Source organism: Aspergillus melleus (assembly GCF_016097325.1).
Source record: "Aspergillus melleus strain CBS 546.65 chromosome Unknown contig6, whole genome shotgun sequence".
NCBI lineage: Eukaryota > Fungi > Ascomycota > Eurotiomycetes > Eurotiales > Aspergillaceae > Aspergillus > Aspergillus melleus.
Genome location: NW_025763375.1, coordinates 1,470,347 through 1,490,672, shown reverse-complemented (window position 1 = coordinate 1,490,672; position 20,326 = coordinate 1,470,347). Strand labels below are relative to the sequence as shown.

At 53.1% G+C, this 20,326-nt stretch overlaps 6 protein-coding genes across 6 annotated transcripts; 4 read left to right on the top strand and 2 right to left on the bottom strand.

Moving 5' to 3' along the window:
• Positions 1–352: 352 nt before the first annotated feature.
• Positions 353–3,884, bottom strand: RAD16 (DNA repair protein RAD16). Its single transcript, XM_046091963.1, has 9 exons — positions 3,591–3,884; positions 2,571–3,484; positions 2,190–2,519; positions 2,032–2,140; positions 1,889–1,963; positions 1,780–1,838; positions 1,509–1,729; positions 1,396–1,442; positions 353–1,347 (listed from the first exon to the last, which is right to left on the bottom strand). Exons 1-9 carry the CDS (start codon positions 3,637–3,639, stop codon positions 1,175–1,177), a joined length of 1,977 nt encoding a protein of 658 aa, XP_045947940.1. The 5' UTR covers positions 3,640–3,884; the 3' UTR covers positions 353–1,174.
• A 244-nt stretch (positions 3,885–4,128) lies between these two features.
• On the top strand, positions 4,129–6,172 carry rad7 (DNA repair protein Rad7, protein; the record flags this gene model as incomplete). Its single annotated transcript, XM_046091962.1, has 4 exons — positions 4,129–4,247; positions 4,299–4,326; positions 4,399–4,932; positions 4,994–6,172. 4 exons carry the CDS (start codon positions 4,129–4,131, stop codon positions 6,170–6,172), a joined length of 1,860 nt encoding a protein of 619 aa, XP_045947939.1.
• A 2,570-nt stretch (positions 6,173–8,742) lies between these two features.
• On the top strand, positions 8,743–11,739 carry LDX57_010211 (uncharacterized protein; the record flags this gene model as incomplete). The annotated part of the gene is made up of 3 exons (XM_046091961.1): positions 8,743–8,984; positions 9,063–9,444; positions 9,508–11,739. 3 exons carry the CDS (start codon positions 8,743–8,745, stop codon positions 11,737–11,739), a joined length of 2,856 nt encoding a protein of 951 aa, XP_045947938.1.
• A 560-nt stretch (positions 11,740–12,299) lies between these two features.
• Positions 12,300–13,415, bottom strand: LDX57_010210 (nitronate monooxygenase; the record flags this gene model as incomplete). Its single annotated transcript, XM_046091960.1, has 1 exon — positions 12,300–13,415. The coding sequence occupies one exon, from the start codon at positions 13,413–13,415 to the stop codon at positions 12,300–12,302; it is 1,116 nt and encodes a 371-aa protein (XP_045947937.1).
• A 515-nt stretch (positions 13,416–13,930) lies between these two features.
• On the top strand, positions 13,931–15,063 carry RPB11 (DNA-directed RNA polymerase II core subunit RPB11; the record flags this gene model as incomplete). The annotated part of the gene is made up of 4 exons (XM_046091959.1): positions 13,931–13,947; positions 14,565–14,623; positions 14,683–14,792; positions 14,860–15,063. 4 exons carry the CDS (start codon positions 13,931–13,933, stop codon positions 15,061–15,063), a joined length of 390 nt encoding a protein of 129 aa, XP_045947936.1.
• Positions 15,064–15,611: 548 nt separating this feature from the next.
• pan1 (actin cytoskeleton-regulatory complex protein PAN1) lies at positions 15,612–20,268 on the top strand (the record flags this gene model as incomplete). Its single annotated transcript, XM_046091958.1, has 5 exons — positions 15,612–16,176; positions 16,247–16,310; positions 16,366–18,432; positions 18,508–19,056; positions 19,143–20,268. The coding sequence occupies 5 exons, from the start codon at positions 15,612–15,614 to the stop codon at positions 20,266–20,268; spliced, it is 4,371 nt and encodes a 1,456-aa protein (XP_045947935.1).
• Positions 20,269–20,326: the final 58 nt, after the last annotated feature.

Genomic DNA, 20,326 nt, shown 5'->3' with positions numbered 1-20,326 from the left:
TTTGGATACTACCCAGTCTTTTGACTTCTTCCCACTTCCCCGACACCTCTCAGGAATCAGGATCCCCGGAACAAAAACTGCATATCCTCGGGAGTGAGCTTTTCCAGAGCCTCTCCCTGATCCTTGTTGATCGTGCCGTTGATGAGGTTTGCCTTCTTCTCCTGCAGGAGAACAATTCGGGATTCGACCGAGTCCTCGATGCACAATCGGGTGATCACGCAGGGTCGACGTTGACCGATACGATGGCATCGGTCCGCGCTCTGCCATTCAGCTGCCGGGTTCCACCATCTACCAGGTTATGTCAGCATTGGGCCATTGGCGCACCGGGGGGGAGGAAAGGATATCAACATACGGGTCAACGATAAACACCCGTGACGCCTCGACCAAGTTCAGAGCGACTCCGCCCGCCTTGAGGGACACGAGAAACACCTCGACGTCGACGTTGTTCATGAAGTAATCGATGGATTTCTGCCGCTGAGCCGGCGTCATCGAGCCGTCGAGCATGACCGTGTTGAACCCGGCTCGCCGCAGACGCCACTCGACGAGTTGGAGCATCGAGGTGAACTGCGAGAAGACGATCGATTTGTGCGTCTGCTTCTTGCTCCTCAGCTTGTAGAGGTCGTACACAAGCATCTCGATCTTCGTCGACGAGGTCCAGTCCTCCATCCGGATTCGGTTGATGATCGAGTTCTTCTTGATGAACTCCTCTTCCTGCTCGATGTCCGGCTGCTCAAAGTCGATGGACAAAGGGATATGACACCGCGGACAATCGACAACCGTGTCGGCATCAAATGACCGCATGTAGTCCTTGGCACACCGGCGGCAGAACTCGTGGTGGCAACGCGACCGGATGGCTTCCTCGGCTGGTTCATCACAAATGCTACAAACCAGTACGTTTTGCCCACTGGCGGCATGTTTCTTCAAGATCAAATCGGGGTGGTTTGCAACCTGTCGCATTTGCATGATCAAACCGAAGATATTGGCATAGTTGTTCAACATTACTGCAGTTTGCGTAAGTAAGCATCAACTCCATAACTGTAAGTGCCGCAACAACCGGGGTGACGTACCTCCACGACTCACGTACGTGTCGAACTGCCTGGTAGAGTTAGTCATAATACTTCGGGAGAAATCACGTTCGATCTCGCCGAAAAATTCGTTGTGTAGAATAACCCTATTATTCGTCAATGATAATCGGATGAGGGAAATGGAGGAACACCGACCGTTTGGGCGGCAATTCCATGGAAGCCGTGTGGTCACGCTTGACACGCCTGAGCATAATCCTATCGGTAAGAAGGCGCAGCTTCCCCAAAGCCTCTCTGCGGGCCTCGACGTTATCCCTTTCCGTGACTGGGCTGTATTAGAATGCGAACGACAAGTTGATGTGTAGACACTCACTTGGATTCAAGATCTCCTGGTTAAAGACCGAGACATGACTAAATCCGCTAGAAAGATTGTTAGTATGAGAATGACACGAGCAGACCAAGCAAGGAATTTCCAGGATACGGTACCTGTGTCGACATTCGGTGCATCGTTTCTCGGCGTCTTGGGACCAATGAAGTTGCTGGCATTTGCACTGCTTACAGAAATAACAGGCAAATGGGCGAACTTCCAGGAATCGCAAGAGGGAGAAGAACTCGCCAATTCGATTTTGCACGGGAGTGCCGGATAGACACCATTTGTAGTTGGCTTTCAGCGCAAAACATGCGCGCGCAACACTCGTGGTGCGTTGCTGGAAGCGTTAGCAACGAGAACCCCGGTCACAAAAGAGTTTTGGCTTACCTTGATACTGTGTGCTTCGTCGAGAATGAGCCGATGGTAATCGATGGAATGAATCACACCTGTTGTACGTGAATATCCGAGAGCCCAAGGCGCACGCCGAGCGACTTACTGTCCTCCTTGACAATTCCATCATCACGGTTCCACCCTTTCCATTCCTTTCGATGGATCGACTCCAGACCAGAATCTAAAAAGAAATGAAATGTCAGGTATGTTCCTTTGCGCTTTCTGCTCGTTGGGAGTATAGAATCCTACAAGATATCATGATAACATCATAGGCCTGTAGATCTTTCTTTTTAAAATGCTTGACCTTAGAATTAGAGTTGTGATAAACCAGGACGTTCAGTTGGCCATTCGTGTATTCCTAAAGGGCAAGTCAGATTGACACTATCATTTTCACCGTTGCAACTTACCTTGATCTCGGATTGCCATTGCATGAGAGCAACAGGAGGGACCACAACAAGAGACGGCTTGCCGATCGGATAGTCAGACATGAGGAGGGAAACCGCCTGGATGGTCTTGCCCATGCCCATCTCGTCACCCAAGAGACCACCTTTGTATTCCGATTTCTCCTGTTGCATCATCCAATTCAAACCTTCGAGTTGGAAGGGCTTCAGGGTTCGCGATATACTTGAAGGTTGTTCTGCGGGCACCGGTGTTATTGGGGGCGCATTTCTTAGATCCTCCCACATCTTTAGAATTAACGGATGCTGTTTTTCGAGCTTCTTTCGCTCTTTGAATGCCTGATTATTTCGTCAATGAGCCGTCATGTACGAACATCCGACTGAACTTACACGGTAGCTCATCCACGTCTGTGACGCAGTTGGGGCTTCAGAAGACTGCGCAGGTTGTGCTTGTCTTCGACCTCGTCCACGACCCCTAGTATTTGCCGTGCTCCGATTTCTAGACCCTCTCTGCGAGTATGAGGGCCTATTCTCATTAGCCGGCGTTTGGCCATTTGGTCCGGAATCGCTTTGGTGACTTTCATCGGCCTCCTCTTCGGACATATCCTCCGTATCGAAATTACTATCTTCGCTGTCTGGAACAAGTGCTTTCTTCGCCGATCTGAGGGAGCTGCGAGAATTGCGTGGCGGCTGCCACTGCTCAGACTCGTCCTCATCCATGCTCATATCGTCTAAGTAAGGGAGCTCCGTCAAGGCGCTATCGTCGGAATCTTGAATCTCCAATTCAGACTTTCCCATTTTTTGCCGTTTCGGGAGTGGTGCTTGGTATTCTTCAAGTTGAAGGGCGCGGGCTAGAGCGACATCCGAGGCCTCAGGAGTAGTATCGTCGGTGGCGATGGCCGATGTGGCTCTCTTGCGCCCCCTGCGCGGGTTGAGCGACATGGTGCTTGCTTGTAACTCCCGAGTCCGAGCAGACGCACTGACCCTTGTCTTCGGTCGTGAAATATCTGATGCTGCGGGAGTCATGGCAACACTGGTCGCCGGGGTGGTGTAATCGTAGGCCCCATCTCCAGATGAATCGCCCGCACGATTCGATGTGGAAGATGAGCGGGAAGATGAGGGCTTCTTCAAGGGAATGGCAACTTCGAGGGCCGCAGGTATCTCATCTTGACGGGGTCCGACAGCTTCAATCGGCGCAGCGACGTCTTCACGTGTGGAGTGATAATCAAATTGGCTCGCATTGGCGGGAGCGGACGACGACTGGGCCAGTCTCAACGAGGTGCGTCGGGGCAGTGACGAAGAATCTAGCGACGTGATAGTTTTGAATTGATTAGCCAGATTACAGGAAATGACTGGCCGATAAACTAGTCGATACAAAAAGGCATTGAGAGAGTGGGACTAAAAGCTTACCGGCCGCAGAGGAGGGTCCAGGCCTCGCTGCGGATGCCCTTCTAGCCATGATGCTAAGGGGGAGAAAGGATGAGGGGGTTGAGATGCAGGCACCGAACAAGAAAGACAGGAAGAAGAGTAGACAAGTGAAGAAGTGGTGATTGGCAGGGGTTGACAGACAAGGACCTGCAGGTGGCGAGGTCAGGTTCCTTACTTTGCCTTCTGGCCGTCTCTGCCTGGCAGGCAACCAGAGGAAAACAACGTGAAGGCTTTTCAGGGTCCGGACCCAAGGAACAGACACGTAATTGGCCACCGACCTCACAACTTGCCTGTGATTTCAAATCTGCAACCCCTGTCCTTCCCGAGTACAAATCCCCGGCATCCAGCTCGATATCTCCCCCTGGTTGCGACAAGGTCGAGTCTCGCGTTAAGTGGAACGCGAATTCACTCCGGATCCTGTGACCTCATTGGGTCTGACATCACATCTTCCCGCTCGCCCTTTGGACTCTTTACTCTTTTTTACTATACTCCCACATCGTTTCTTATCCAAACAACATGTATGTTTGATTCTTTTTTTATTATTTCTTTTTTACTCTCCGCCGCCTCTAAATTGAGTGCTAACGGTGGTTTCTTCAGGGCGGACCGACGGCGCACCAGGAACAACAACGTTCGAGGCCCGTAAGTCTTCCTTCTACCGGCTCGCAGAACAACAACTAACCATGTCTGCAGCCACTCTGCGCTTACGGATTTCCTTGCGGTATGAAACGACCCCCATGCGCAATGTCCTTGTCATAATCGCTATTTCCATCGCTGACCGATCCTTGCCCAGTCCAACAACATATCTGCTGCCCAAATTCACGATGACCATCAAAGACGCCTCAGAGAAGCCGAGCGCCAGGAGGCTGCGCAAACCCCTCCAGATGCTGCCGAACCCTCGGAGGGCGAGAACACCAGCGAGTCGCCCGAACAGAAGAAGAAGCGCAAGCGGAAGGAGTCGGCCACCCTAGCCAAGATCAAACAAAGCAAGGAATTTGCTCGTCGTAAGAGTCGGCGGACTGGCGAGCCTGATGGCGATGATGACTTCATTGCAAGGGAGATGATGCATGAGAAGTCTCGTCCAATGCCAGGCCAACTAGAGAATTGCGAAATTTGTAGCAAGCGCTTCACGGTCACCCCATACAGCAAGACTGGACCCAAAGGAGGTCTTCTCTGCGCAAAGTGTTCCAAAGAAGTGGCCGACAATGAAAAGAGCTCAAAGCCCAAAAAGCGTGCCCCGAGGACCGGCCGTCGCCAAAACCAGAGCAATCTGCTTGACGGGATTGCTCAGCACGGAGCATTGAGCTTGGTCGAAATGTGTACCAAAGTGAGTACCTTCCATTCTGGACTACCTGGGAGTGCGCCGCTGACTTTGCTCTCCTTATTAGAAAGTTGCCGACAACATCAATGATATCGACGAGTTTGGAGATTTGCCGTCGAAGCTGCTACACCGTCTTAGCCAGATACTGTCCAGAAGGAGGGCGATGACGCCGAGGACTTTAAATCTATTTCTTCGTCCGGACATGGACTCTATTGATATCTACGACTCTGCAAAACTTGAAACCGACGATTTCCAGAAAATTCTGACATTCATGCCTTCTCTGGCCCATATCAACCTCCGCTTTGCCGGTCAGTTGAAGGATCGAGTTTTTGAGTACCTGCTTGATCGGAACCTCCCGATCAGGTCTCTGCAGTTGGACGCTGCCAACCTTGTGTCAGATGCATACTGGCGACGAGTATTCCAGCGATTTGGACCGCAACTAGAAAGACTTAAGTTGTCCAACCTTGACTTTGCTCTGGATGATGAGAGCGTCGCCTTGATGTGTGAAAATTGTCAATCACTTCGCCAGCTGAAATTGAAGTACTGTTGGAAGATGGGCGATGGTTCTCTCCAAGCCATATCGACCCTTCCTTTGCTGGAAAGCTTGTCCCTGGGCTTTGTTAAGGAGACCAGGCTCGAAAACCTTCTCGAGGCTGTGTCCAGGACTGGTTCGGGTCTGCGAACGCTGTCCCTGGAGGGGTTTACCAATGCGGACGACCGTGTTCTCGAAACCATTCACGATCATTGCAAATCGCTCACCAAGCTTCGGTTTTCGGACAACTCGGTTTGTACCGACCAGGGCTTTGTGAAGCTGTTTAGCGACTGGTCAAACCCTCCATTGCAAGTGGTGGATCTCTCCTCGACGCGAGATGTGGACAATAACAATCCCGACGGTCCGACAGACGCAACTGGTCTTGCGTCTGGGGGATTCGTCGCCCTGATGAATCATTCGGGCGCTACGATTCAAAAGTTGAACATCGCATCTTGTCGTCATGTGTCTCGCGCCGCTTTTGAGGAGGTTTTCTCGGAAGAAAAAAGATACCCCAATTTGAGGGAGCTCGACGTCTCGTTCCACACCACTCTCGATGACTATCTCGTCGGTCGGCTTTTCCGATGCTGCCCGGCCATCAAAAAATTGGTGGCGTTTGCTTGCTTCAACATCCGAGACGTGCAAGTCCCTGTTGGTGTCGCATTGATTGGGGGATTGAAGGCCCAGGACTCGATCCTTGTCGAAGGCGCGTTGTAGGGCGAGCGGGCGACGGAACCGGGCTCTAGCAAGTTCATGCAGCCGGCGAGAGACCTAGTCACCGACAAGGAAATCAACACCGAAAGAAAGAAGAAAAAATAAAACAGGAGGAAAGGAAGCTATCTGGTGCTGCTACCATATTTCCGATCTTGGCCGCAAGCAAAGCAGGGAAAACAAGAGAAACTTGATACACGTTAATATGTTAATTGACGTCTTCCGAGCCTAACAACTCCGTACATTGTCTAGTATTCAGCTACGTAACTGTAGATGTCCTCTTTAGCCACTCCAGTAGTTTCTCTAGCAGACATATTCTTCCAGCTTACTCTCCGAATCTTCCCCCGTTCTGGAGTTAGAAGGCAACCGGATCGAGTTCAGAGCAAAGTTCACAGCGTGCGGCTGGAGCGGATTTCCACGACATATAACACCTAGCATGCATATATAAGAGGTACGTACGGAGTACACCGTACATACGGTGAATAGTTATAGCAGGGACTCGACCACCACGAGAGACAGGCATGGCCATTTGCAGGCGTCCGAGCAGAAACCAAAGTCGAGGAGATCTGCGGTGTCATAATGTTGTCCGAATGGAGGCGGTTGTTGGATGCATTCAGATCGAGCATTGAGCAAGGAGGCGGGCGTCCGATCCTCAGGCGGTCAATGTCGGAATGGGATACTTTGCCCTGTAGGCTGTACGGTGTACACAGTATAGTAATGTGCATACTACCCCGTACAGTGCACACAGTCGCCAGAGAAGGATCAACTTCTTCGAAAGAGGGGGAGGACGGAAAAGATCTACAGTCTACGGTCGTCATTGTGATTGACGATTGTATAATGTTCGAAGTTTGGGCCCCAGGGACCTCCGGAGTGCTGGACGGAGACTGGAGGACATCCGGAGCGATCAGCAGCTTCCGGCTCCACTCGTTCGGTCGGACAATCATAAGATTCTTTCTGGGTCCAGCCATCTTGAAGGGGGATTGACATCAGAACTACGGAGTACAAGAAGAAGAAGAAGAAGAAGAAGAAGAAGAAGAACAATGATGAAAAAAAGAAGGGAAGGGAAAGAAGGGAAAGGAAGAAGAAGAAAAAAGGAAACAAGAAGGAGAAGGGAGAAAGAAAGAAAGAAGAAGGCGAGTTGAAAAGATGGCCACCCGTCGGTCCATTTGAGTTTTCTTGCCCCTGATGGGTGGCGCGAAGGGAACCGATCATTCAGAAGTATCGGTCGGCTTGATTTATCCAAGACAAAAGGGAAGACTCCTAGTGGGTTTGACAGGTAATATACTCCTACCTTCAGTGCTCCCAGAGACTCCGGACTCGTAAGACAATTATTATATTTATATTTTATAATAACCATCATTTGGGCATGCTGTAGGATAAGCAAACCAATCAGTCCTTCACGGTCCGCCCGTACGGCTACCAGAGGAGGTACGTACTATATTTGGACTGCTCCACACTGCACTGTGCAAGGCCATCCGAGACCTTTTTGTTTTTTTTTTACTCTGTCTAGCTTTGGAATTGATTGATTGAATTGACTTTGAATATGGAAATTTTTTTGGGATTTTTTCCTTGGGGATGGTTCGTTCTCCGACCATCTGATATTTCGGCTTTCATAGTCATAGTCATAGTCAGTAGTCATACGGAGTAAACTAAAGTTAGTCGGTCCTCCAATTTTTTTTTAATCATTTGTTTTTCGACTTTTGATTTTTCCCCCCTTCGCCTTTTCATTGTTATTTTTAATGTTGATAATTATTCTCATCCTGAATTGATTCCTTCCCTTTCCTTTTTCCTTTGACTACCTATTATTATCCTTTTTCCCTCCCTACCTCTCTCTCTCTCTCTCTCTCTCTCTCCATCTCATTCCTTTCACTAGAGCGCTGTCTTGTTTTTCTTCTCCCCACCGATCCTCCTTCTCCGGCTCTGTTTACATTTTCCCAACCCGTCCGGTGTACTAACGACTCCAAGAGTCTAAGAATAATCATTTTGTCTCTCACCAGCCCCACTGTCTGTAAGGTGAGGATTTGACCGGCCGTGACGGATTTGATCGATCGGATTTATCTTATACAACACTATTACCACTATACATACTACGCGCATACCTCCCATTACGGAGTGCCCGTGAGCCAGAAGCTTCTGGCCACCTCGCTCATTCCCACCCCAGTCACCTCCCATTCTCCTCAGCCCGCCCCTTAATGAAGCCGAGAAACCCACCACCAACCGCCTCTTTGACTCTCAGCTGTCTCTGTCTCTGCCCGCCCGTGACACTCGCTTCATTCTGGGCATCTTATTGATCAAGGCCCCACCCGACTCCTGAGATTCGACTCGTTTGAGTGGTTTCGGAACGCTGGCCCAGAACTACTAGCCCAACCCATACACACCCCTCCACCCGTGGCCTTGTGTCTATGGGCGACGACTCAAACGAATAGCGCATTTACGAAAGGGGGCCCTGGTCTTTTTTTATTTTTCTGCCCGCTTTTTTTTTTTTCTATTTTTTTTTAAAGCTACACGGAGATTGAGGAGCTGGGATAGCTCACTAATTTCCTTCTTCGAAAGTGGTTCCGGGTTCACTAGCACCGATGCCAATCAAACTCCCCAAAGGCTTTACCCGACGGAAATCGTCTGGTAATGCCCTAGAAGAGGTAGAAACACCTCCTCAGCCGTCCTTCCGTGTCTTCGAACGCCCTTCTGTCGATAAGAAATCCATGAGCGATGGCAATCTTTTGTCGAAAAGACTGAGCTCGGGACAACCTCTAGATTCACCTACGGACGAGAACGACAACATCTTTGCCGCACCCCTGAATCATCCGCAAAGACAATTGTACGTTCCCCCCTCCCGCCCCTTCTCTTGATTGTTGTCCTATTAGAGCAGATCAACTAATCCTCGTGGTGGTAACAGAGGCGTCTACGACCAGTCGTCGCCGAAACGTCGCTCAACGGACGGACCGCTTCCATCGGACAACTCATCGCCACATTCACGAAACCTCTACGATATACCCATACCTCCCATTTCCGGTGCGTTGCGGGCAGCCGGTCGGACCTTTTCTTTCGGTGGGAGATTTTCCAAATCATCGGCACATCCCCCGCAACAGTCTACTCCTGGTCCTTCGCGGAACAGGGCAATGACCAACAGCACGAGCAGCACCGCAACCCCTCCGAAACTCCCGGACACGGAACTGCAGATTGGTCAAATGGGGGACGAGTTTCACAACATGTTTGACGATATGGGGAAACGAGGAAACGTTGCCCAGGAGACCTCACGGAACGGCTCAGTGGATACGGTAGGGCACCTCGACGCAGACTGCCGCGCGCTTCTAGAATCAACTAACGATGCTCGTTACCAGTACTCCTCCACTCCCCCCGAGACGGGTTTCCGCAAAGAAGAAAAGGTGCAGCGCCCCGCCCCTATCAACACGGATCGGTCGAAAGAAGTCGAGCCCTCGCCGTACTCATGGGGCAGCCGACACTCAGAGGAGGGCCTTTTGGCCGCGGTTGATTCGCCGCACGAAGAACCCCCGGCAACCTATTCGGGGTTTACACCATACCGGGACGGGCGACGGAAATCCCTACCTCTCTCCAACGCAGCGCCTATCACCACGACGACCCACCGTTCCCTTGAAAAGCCGGAAGGCACAGCAGAGAAAGGCCTACGAAGAAGTGTCTTATACCCAAACAAGAGGGATTCAACCCCCGTTGAGGATGAAGATGCCAAATTAATCATGTCATCTCTTTACACAAGCAGGCGGAACTCCCAATTGCCTTTCGCATCTGACCATGAGGACTCGGATGCAGAGAACGAGACCCCGTTGTTCACCAACAAAACGCCCGTGAGCCAGCAGGACCGGCTCACACCTCCGCCTCTGCAACCTCCAGCCCACAAGTCCCCGGGCCTGAACGACGATCACCTCGACCCTTCTATTGCGGCCCATGCGCGGTTGGCCGTGCAATACGAGAAGACTCCAGCGCCGATGCCATCCACCAACAAAGTAATGACACCCTCCCAATTCGAGCATTATCGACAGCAGCAGGAGCTCCGACGGTCGAAGAGCGACGCTTCGAAGAGCGAGGACTCCGAAGAAAGCGATTTTGACGAAGAGGACGAGACTGAGAAGAATCGGGAAGCGGAGAAGCAACGGCGAAAGCAAGAAGCCCATCTTTCCGTCTATCGGCAGCAGATGATGAAGGTGACAGGCCAGCAATCCCCGGCACCGTCTCTCCGGCCAGAAATGGATCGGGCGAGCAATAGTGCACCGAATCTTACCGCGCAATCCTTCAACCAGGGGAACAGGTCAGGAAGTGGGAAGAGTAGCGAGGGCGACGAGGATGAGGAGGTTCCTTTGGGAATTCTAGCAGCGCATGGTTTTCCAAATAGGAACCGCCCGCCGAGTCGCCTTGCAATGTCGAACTCAATCCCAAATCTACGGGCGTCTTTCCATCAACCCTACATATCGTCTTCCGGATCGGTTGCGGAGAACGATGCTGGCAACCGCAGTAGCCTGCCTGTCTTCGCACGGAACTTACCCCGGGACCCCTACTATGGAGCGGGCTTGGTGAACTCGTCCAACCGAGAGTCACTGGCCTTCGGAGGAGGCGCTTCCGTTTACGGAGGACCCTCAGCTCCTGCCGGCCCCCCGCCTGGATTGCCCCCCGGAGGGTTAATCGGCGTGATTGCCACCGAAGAGCGGGCGAGGGCGATGAGGCGAAGAAGCCCAAACACCCAGGCTATGCACGACTTTAATGCTGCGATGCCCTCCGTCCCGACCCATCCTAATGGTATTCCGAGGCCCTATACCATGATGAGTCTGAACCCACCCAATGTATCTGCCCCTCAGCAAGGGGTTACTGCCACGGAGCAAGCTCAGATTCAACTTTCTCAGCAAATGTCGAGTATGATGCAGATGCAGATGCAATGGATGCAGCAGATGATCCACATGCAAGGTGGACAAGGTCCACCGCCCCAGCAGCCGATGCCGATGCCGATGCCGCCAGGCGGCTTTCCTCCAGCAGCCGCCTCTCCAACCATGCGACCTTCTTCGATGCCGTCCGCGGGGCCTAATACCCTCATGCCCCCCGCATTTGGCGGCGACCAGAGAACCTTCAGCCTTCTTGATCCGAATGCGTCATCCCGGCTGAACGCTCCGGCGATGCCGTACGCCTCTGGAGCGAATCGACCGAGTACCCCGGCGGGACAAGGCTATGCGCCGTCAATCGCGCCGTCGGAGCGGAGCAATGTTGGATTGGCGCCTCGCTATCGTCCAGTGTCTACCCTCCAACCGGACACTGCCTCGTCAGCCTATCCTCTGGCTTCCAAACCTTGGAATGACGAGAACCAGAGATCTTCCGTCTCTATCGCTTCCCCGGCCCCTTCGCAAATGCCTAAACCGATCCCCCGTCCTATTTCCAACGGCGGAAAATCCGCACTGGCTCGTGGACCTGGCAATGGCATTGAGCCAGACGATGAGGATGACGACGAAGGGTGGGCCGAGATGGTGAAGAAACGAGAAAACAAACGAAGCAATTGGAGATCAAAAAAGGAGACGTCGAGTCTCGGCGACTTATTGAACACAGTACATTAACTCGTTCATAGATGATATAGATCCGCGTCTTGTTCACTGAGGTCTTTCCCCTTCTCGCATCCACTTTCCGACTCTAGCCCGAGCTTTGGCGCTTCCCTCTTTTGATATCTTATCTGTCTTATGTACTTGATCATCTTTTCGCTATATCTGTCTTGTTCTCTCTCTCCTTTCTTCCCTTACTCCCTTTATTTTGGGGTACATCAGTTTGGCATCTGAAGATTTGTATTGCATCATGAATGTTTTTACCCGTTGACCCGTCCGACTTGAGCAAAGGCATGGAGTTGTGCAAGGCTGGCGTTTTATTTATTTTCCTTTTGTTTCCTTGCCCCCTTCTTGTCTCCCCCCAGCCCTTCATTCGTCCATTATCAGATTTCAGAGCTCAGCGGTTGTATATTGTGTCCTTCTAACTATTATCATGTTGTATTGGGTAGGTATATGATAAAGTATAATATACGAACAAGCCTCGTGAGGCCACCAGGAACCTCTCCATTCATTGAACTTACGTGCTCTGAATTCATCGCTTTCCATCCTGCTGGGGTCGGATCGGGGTCGGATCGGGGTCATGATCCTGCAAGCCGTTGAACTGCGTCCCTTGCCTCCAGCCGTACTTGATTCAGGATCTTTGCCGCGGGCATTGTCACTTTTACGAGACCAACTCCACTGCCAGCGTAGGTGGTCAACCGCCCCCCGGGGCCCCATCCCGAATTTCCCTTCTCCAACTCTCTTGTATACAACCTGCGGTTCTCTTCGTCATCCATGCCACATTCCGTAGCATCCGTGTAGCTTCGATTGATTACGCCGCGTCCATCGTATCGGCTCGGCCAGCCCTTGATCCCTCTCACCCGATCGTACACCGTAGAACGGACGGTGCTGACACCCCCATCGGACGCTCGTAGGATCTCGTACTGGTAGCCACGGGCGATGTTCGCTTCCGCCGAGGCCAAGAAGCGCGTGCCCATGACGACCCCGGTGGATCCCAAAGCCAAAGAGGCGGCAATCCCTCGCCCGTCGATGATCCCACCCGCCGCTACCACGGCGATCGCACTCTTCCCGCGTTCTTTGAGGGCATCGCATACCTCGGGGACTAATGTGATGACGGAAGCCGAGTGGGCCAGACCGTGACCACCAGCGTCCGAGCCCTGGACGATCAATACATCCGGACAGAGGGTCTCTGCCGCAGCCACCGCTTCCGCGACCGTGCCAACCTGAATCCAGATCTTGGTCCCTCCGTAGGTGGCGGCGCGCACCCGGTTCACCCACGGAATCAAGTCATCAGGATGGGTCTGAGGGCCGAAGAGCCACACGGCGCACGGCCTATATCGCTTGATGGAGGCAACCGACGACTCGAGGTCCGCGCCCCACGTGAGAAAACCGACCCCGATGGGTAGAGTACCGGTGTTATGAAAGACTGATCGGATCGATGTGTCTGTCCGTTCTACGAGATAAACCGCCTCCTGGAGGTTGCGTTCTAAGTTGGAGACGTCGTATCCTCCAGCAAGAAACCCTATGCCCCCGGCGGACGAGACCGACACGGCGAGCGAAGGCATGGCAATGTTCAGCATAGGAGCCGACGCTATAAGCGGGGTCCCGATCCAAGGATAGGTAGACTGCCAGGAGGGTTTGAAAGATGATGAAGATGCTGGTGCAGGTGTAAATGCAGTTACTGATGGAGGCATGTTTCTGGTTAAGTCTGTTGAATGAACTAAGGTAGTCAATACGCGATTCTAACGGTAGTTAGTGAATGTGGTAGTGATGGTGATAGTAGTAGTAGTTAATGGTGGGGATGGACTATGACGATGGGGGTGAATCACGTGGGGGTCACGGGATGCGGCAAGAATCCATCCATAGATATCGCCCGGCATCAAAGAACCTCGCCGTCAACCTTACCTCCCTTCGTTATACCAGTCTAGACGTGCCACATTCACGTTGTTGCCTATCATTTTTGGATGTATAGATTGTGACTATTACTTATCCCTCCTTCTTTTCTCTGGGGCATTATTCCTTATTCTTTCCGGTAATCCTGTTGGATTAAGTCTGAGCCTTTCTCACACAAAGGAACAATCCAGTTAAAGAGAACAGTCTGCAAGTACTTAAAAACTCGCACTGTCTTGAGAACCTCAGTGATCAGATTCTACGCTACATATATATTGTCTTAGGCCTCTTGGATATCAATTAACTAACTAAGAACACCATGAACGCACCAGACCGGTAAGATCAGTGACGCCCTTTTCATCTGTTTCTTTGCTCTCTTTGTGGCATCAGTCATGTTTTGTTTTTACTGTCATTCATCCTTCTTCCTTTCCATCTCCCCAGTTCTCTGTCTATTGCCTCTCTTTCTCTCCCAGGGCCTGGAGATGAATACAAAGCAGCGGGTTGGGGGAGGTTGCCCGAAAGGGAAAGAGAGGGCACCGGGAACAGCAGACCCTGATATTACTGTTGGAACAATTCCATCATTATCCCCGCACCTCTCACTCTCTTTCCTCTTTTTCCTGACTACTACCGTCCACTCCTCCCCTTCACTCAGTGGATTGACGTGTTCTACTCGTGTTCTTCTCCCCTGTCGATACTTCTGAGCCCTCCAATATGAGTCCACGTAAAGAGCCGCTTCTCCCTCCGGAGACGGCCTTCGCACGCTTGCGAATCACCAGCGGCACTACTCGTTATGGTTGCCAGTCTACTGTCAGGGTGTCGCATGACCAGCAGCCCAGGTCTGCGCTGTTCTAGCTCTATGATCTTTTGTTTCTCTTCAGATCTCTCTCAGTTCCTTCAACACGTTCGTGGGTATGACAGGATATCGCACAGTGCTGATTCGTCCCCGACTATAGCTACGAGTCCTTTGTGCTCGCCAATGGCGAAAGCAAAGTGGAGATGGAAATTGATACCCGTACGTCTCTATTCTACTCCTGAATTTCGATCGTCACTTCTACTAAACTGTTTTCGCAGGTATTCCATCCTCAGCCATCTTCACCTTCAATAAAGAAGACCACACCCTGGGTAATCTGATCCGCGCTCGTCTGTTGCAGAGCGCTCACGTTCTCTTTGCGGCCTACAAGGTGCGTTATACCGCGCGTGCGAGTGTCCTAAATCCGCGGTGCATTGTAAATAACCAGTGAGCTACAGGTTCCCCACCCTTTAGTTCCCAAATTTGAACTGCGCGTCCAAACCGACGGTGAAATCGCTCCCAAGGAGGCCGTAGTGGCCGCCTGTCACGAGCTGGTTCGGGACTTGGGGATTCTTTCTCGCGAGTTTACCAAGGAGTACGAACTACGGAAGATGGTGGGAGCAACTCAGCAGCAGCAGAACGGGGCTGCGGACGGAATTTAGGCAGTGTCTTCTTGCCTGCAGCATTGGGCGCGGCTGGCCATGCGTCTTTTTCCTTTCTGATTCCTTTAAAATTCCATACCCCCTTCACCTCGTTCTAAATATGGATATGAGCTGGCTCGTTCTTACTCGTTCTTCGTTCTCGTTATTCTTTCTCTCAATCTCGAGGTGGCTTTAATTTGCTTTTGTATGTATTCACCTGGGACTCCTGGAATCCCAAGCGGGTTGCAGTCATGTAATGTCGGGAATATTTCCTGAGGATAATTGTACAATGATCCTTTCGAGAAGCAAAGCAACCGAATATCCAACCGTAGCAGGTAGAATGTCGAGACAAGCTTGAGGTCCCTGGAGACGCTGACTCAGCAGCTGACCGGGAGGGTTTAGCGTGGCTCCGCGTGCCTGGCGTCTGCCGTCATCCTCCCTCCTGAACCCCAAGGCAGCCTCTCCTCTCCTTTTCCCATTTGCTTCCGGTCGCCTGGCTTCTCCTTCTGTTCTCTCTTTGTCAATGCCTGGACCTAGCATTTCTGCTTAATGCCAGTGCCATTGTGGTAATGTATTCCTCGTCAAATTCCTTCCTCGGCGGCGCCAACAGCGCTCGCCCGGGACAGCAGCCACCTTTCATGCAGCAGCATCAGCAGCAGCAATACTCGCCATTTCCGACCGGCCAACAACAGCCGGGATTTGCTCCTCAGCCTACTGGCTATGGATCTCAAATGCCTGGCTCGCAGCTACAACCTCAACCAACCGGTTTCCCCGCGGGACAGCTGCAACCGCAATTCACCGGCTTCCCTGGCGCCGCTGCCCAGCAATCACACCAGCCGGGCTTGCAACCACCGATTCCGCAGCAACCCCAATTCACGGGCTACCCTGGCCAGCCTCAAGCTCCCCAGTTCCAGGCGCCGTCAAACACCGGTCTCCCTCTCCGTCCGGGCTTTCAGACGTCTTCAGCGATAGCCGACTCATTTCGAGATGGGAACGGCGCGGCTCCCCCGCCGCCCCCTAAATCCTCGGGCAACAAGATTCCCAACATCCGCCTATCGTTCATCACCGCCCAAGACCAAGCTAAGTTCGAGCAACTGTTTAAGTCGGCCGTTGGAGATAACCAGACAATGAGTGGTTAGTAGGATTCCTCCCTTCCCGGCTTGGTCGGTCAAGCAGAGTGTCCTGACATCTCAACACACTATAGGCGATAAGGCCAAGGAACTGCTCCTGCGGTCAAGGCTCGCGGGCGGGGACCTGTCGAAGATATGGTGAGTACCTGGGGAGAAGATGGTTACTTTGCCCCCTCGATGCTGACGGTCCCAGGGTCTTGTCAGACTCTACTAAGTCAGGCCAGCTGTTCTTCCCGGAGTTTGCACTGGCTATGTATCTGTGCAACTTGCGAATTACAGGCAGAGAACTGCCCGACGCTCTCCCGGAGAAAATCAAAAACGAAGTGTCTAGTATGGTGGATATCATCTCGTTCACTGTTCCCGATACGCAACCGGAGCCGCCCGTCTCCCGGACGAATGCACCAAATTTCGAGGCGCCACTGCTTGAGAACAAATCGGCTCCTCCAGCTCCTCAGCAACCGCAGCCACAGCAGCCAACGAATTCGCACCTCCTGACGCAACTCACGGCTCAGCCTACGGGATTCCCCCAGGCGAATAATTTCCTGTCGAACCAGGCCTTCTCTGGCCAAAATTCAGGCCTCACGCCCCAAGCGACTGGATTCCCCGCGCAGGCTCAGTCGCAGAACCTCCAGCCGCAACCCACGGGGCTAATGGCCAATCCACAAGCGACTGGCTATTCTGGGCCTCGCCCGCCGATGCCGCCGATGCCTACGGGTTTCGCATCCGGACTAAGCCCCGCACAAACCGGCGGCGTACCGGGCCTGGTCGCGCAGCCTACTGGTGTCCCTGGCCAATGGGGATTTGTGAATGCACCAGCGTCTGGCCTGCCCAACATTGAAGCTCTCAAACAGCAACTCATGCCCCAACCAGGCCGCGAAGGCGGATTCTCTGCAGTCGGACTCTCGGGAAATGCCCATATCCCGTGGGCAATCACGAAGGAGGAGAAAAAAATTTACGACGACCTGTTCCGAGCGTGGGATGGGTTCCACAAGGGATTCATTGGCGGTGACACTGCCATTGAAATTATGGGCCAGAGTGGCTTGGATCGCCAGGATTTGGAGCGAATTTGGACATTGGCGGACCCGCACAACAGGGGTCGACTGAACATGGATGAGTTCGCCGTTGGCATGCACTTGATTTATCGGAAGCTCAACGGATACCCGGTACCAAATCGCCTACCGCCGGAACTTGTCCCTCCCTCGACAAGGAATCTGAATGACTCCATCGGAACGGTCAAATCCATGCTTTCGCAAGATGCCGAGTCCCGTAAAGCTTCGGGCGCATTTTTGCAGCCCCAGAAGACTGGTGTAAGCTATCTCAAAGAGCACTCTTTCCGTGGCGGCACGTCGTCGCCTGGCTTTGGTCGCAAAGATGCTACGCTTTTCAAAAACAACGACGAAGCTGCTTCTGGCTACCGGTCTAGTGCTCGCCGCCGAGTCGGAAACAACGCTCGCACTCCATCACCCGCCGCCTCGTCTCAAGCATCGGAGGAAGAACTGTCTTCTGAGCAATTGAAGAAAAAGATTCGTGAGACTCAAATCATGCTTGACGCGGTGGATTTCCAGGATGAAAACCGTGCCGAAGAAGACGATGCTATGGACCGTAGGGATCGTCGCGAAGCGGAGAGCTTGATGGACAGAACTCGACGCGTCCAGGACGACATTGACACTCACCCAAATGCCTCACTCCGGAACCTCGACAATGGAGCCGAACGACGAACCTTGCGACGCCAACTACAGTCTTTTGAGGACCAAGTTCCTCAGATTGCTTCCGAGGTCCGTCGGATTGAGCGGGAGATTGCCGAGGCCAAACTGGAGCTGTTCCGCTTGAAGGATGCGAAGGCGCACCCTAGCAGTGCATCGAACATCGTTGGTACTGGCCCCGGTGGCACGGTGACGGAGGCCGACCGCATTAAAGCCCGCGCTCGTGCTAGGATGCAGGCTCGCGCTGCCGAGCTTGCTGGAAGACCGCCACCTGCCTCGCAAGACGATGATGGAGCTGCTTCTCGGCGTCTTGAAGCTGAAAGTGCAAGCATCAAGGCAGCCAGAGAGAAGAACGATGCTATGACACGTGATGTGGAGGACAGCGTCAAAGACTTCGCTCGCGGCCTTGAGGACAGCCTCAAAGATGAAGGGGAAAACTCCACTCGCGAGCATGAACGGCGCCGATGGGAAGATGCGCTAGGCGTGGAGGATATCATCCGTGACTTCATCTATGACTTGAAGCGTGGCAGCCGGACTGCATCTGTCCGCAAGGAAGAGTAAGTTGATTGTCGAGCCCTGCCCGTGCCCTTTCTTCCCTCCTACGTATGATAGATACTGACAACAATCTGCAGAACATCGAGATCATTCCAACCCCAGGAACAATCGTCTCAGTATGAGTCGCCCAGGGGTAGCGCTGAAGCCGTTCGCCCTTCCCCTCCGCCGTCAACCAGCTCTCCAGCATCGTTGCCCGGGTCTACACATGAGGACCGAGTGGCCGCAGCCAGAGAACGCGCGCAAAAGCGCATTGCCGAACGTATGGCGGCTGCTGGTCTGAAACCTCACAGCAATGATTCGGCAGAGACCCTTCTTCAGCGTCAAGAACGGGAAAAGAAGGAACGCGAAGAACGGCTGCGACGAGCTGAAGAAGAGGATGCGAAGCGAGAGCAGGAACGGCAGCGTCGCCTGGCCGACGAGCAGCAGGGCCCAGCGTCGCAATCCGCCAAACCAGCTGGCAAGAAGCCTCCCCCGGCGCCGCCTTCGCGGAGAGTCCGCACCGACAGTGCGGGCCAGGCTGACGCGAAGAAAGCAGCGGAAGAGGTGACCAAACCGGATCAAACCGCCCAGGAACAGGCTCTCAGGGAGGAACAACAGGCGCAAGAGGACGAGAGGAAGCAACTCGAGTAAGTAACAGAATTCTTTCTATCCCCATTCTTGCCATGTCTGCTCCTCGGCTCGATTACGTACTTACACTACATTCCACGTCTAGAATCGAAGCCAAACAACGAGAAGAGGAGTACGAAAGAGAAAAGCAGGCACAGGAGGCCCGCCTACGTGCACTTCAAGAACAGGTCGAACAGGGCAAAATCAAAAAGCAGGAAGAAAAACGTCGAAAAGAGGAGGCCAGTCGACAGGCAAAAGAGCAGGAAGCTAAGCTTGCGGCCCACCAAGCTGAACTTGAAATGGCTAGAGAGCGAGAGCGACAACTTCAATTGGAGTTGGAAGCTATGGAAGAGCAAAGTTCTTCCGACGACGAGGGTCCGGCCAATGTTACGCCACAGGATAGCACACCGACGCAGAGTCAAGTTCTCAACACGGCGAACGCTCCCTCTCCCCCGGTTATTAATGAGCCAACAACCCAGGACGTTCCCAGTCCTGTTAGCTCTCCATCCAGCAGTCGCGCAGCCCTGAACGCGGACGCTGAATCGAAGAACCCTTATTTCAAGAAGATCAACCAGTCCGGCGACGGCCAGGCCGCTATCACCTCTCCTAAAGCTGACGCTCCGTCTACCAACCCGTTCCACCGTCTGACCCAGCAGCAAGAGACTGCCAAGCCAGCATTCACCGCACCAGGTCCATTGGAACGCAAGTCTCGTGCGCGTCCAGAAGATGATGATGATTGGTCCGCGGCAGGCTCGGAATTCGACTCCTCTGACGATGAGGATGAACGGGCAGGCGGCGGTAGCGCAAAGCAACTTGCTAGTATCCTGTTCGGTACTATGGCACCTCCGCGACCTCTCTCTGCCATGGATGATAAGTCCCCTTCCAAATCGTCCACCCCTGTGCAGGATACCCCAGCGGTGCCTGAACCGGAAATCGATACACTTTCCGCCCCTGCTGCCCCTGCCCCGCCGCCTCCGCCTCCGCCACCACCCGCTCCTGCTCCGCCAGGTGACTTTGGGGCGCCCCCTCCCCCGCCCCCTCCGGGAGCTCCGCCAGCTCCCCCACCTCCTCCGCCAGCGGGAATCCCTCCCCCACCAGCTCCTCCCTCCGCTTCCGCGGGCCCAGGTGATCGCGGTGCCTTGCTAGCTTCCATTCAGGCAGGCAAGGGACTAAAGAAGGTTCAGACAAACGACCGGAGTTCTAGCTCGTCGGCAGGTCGGGTGCTGGGTTAAAAGATACAATCGTGTCCTTCGGTTAGCATCTACTGCTCTTCCCACTGTTGACAACAGT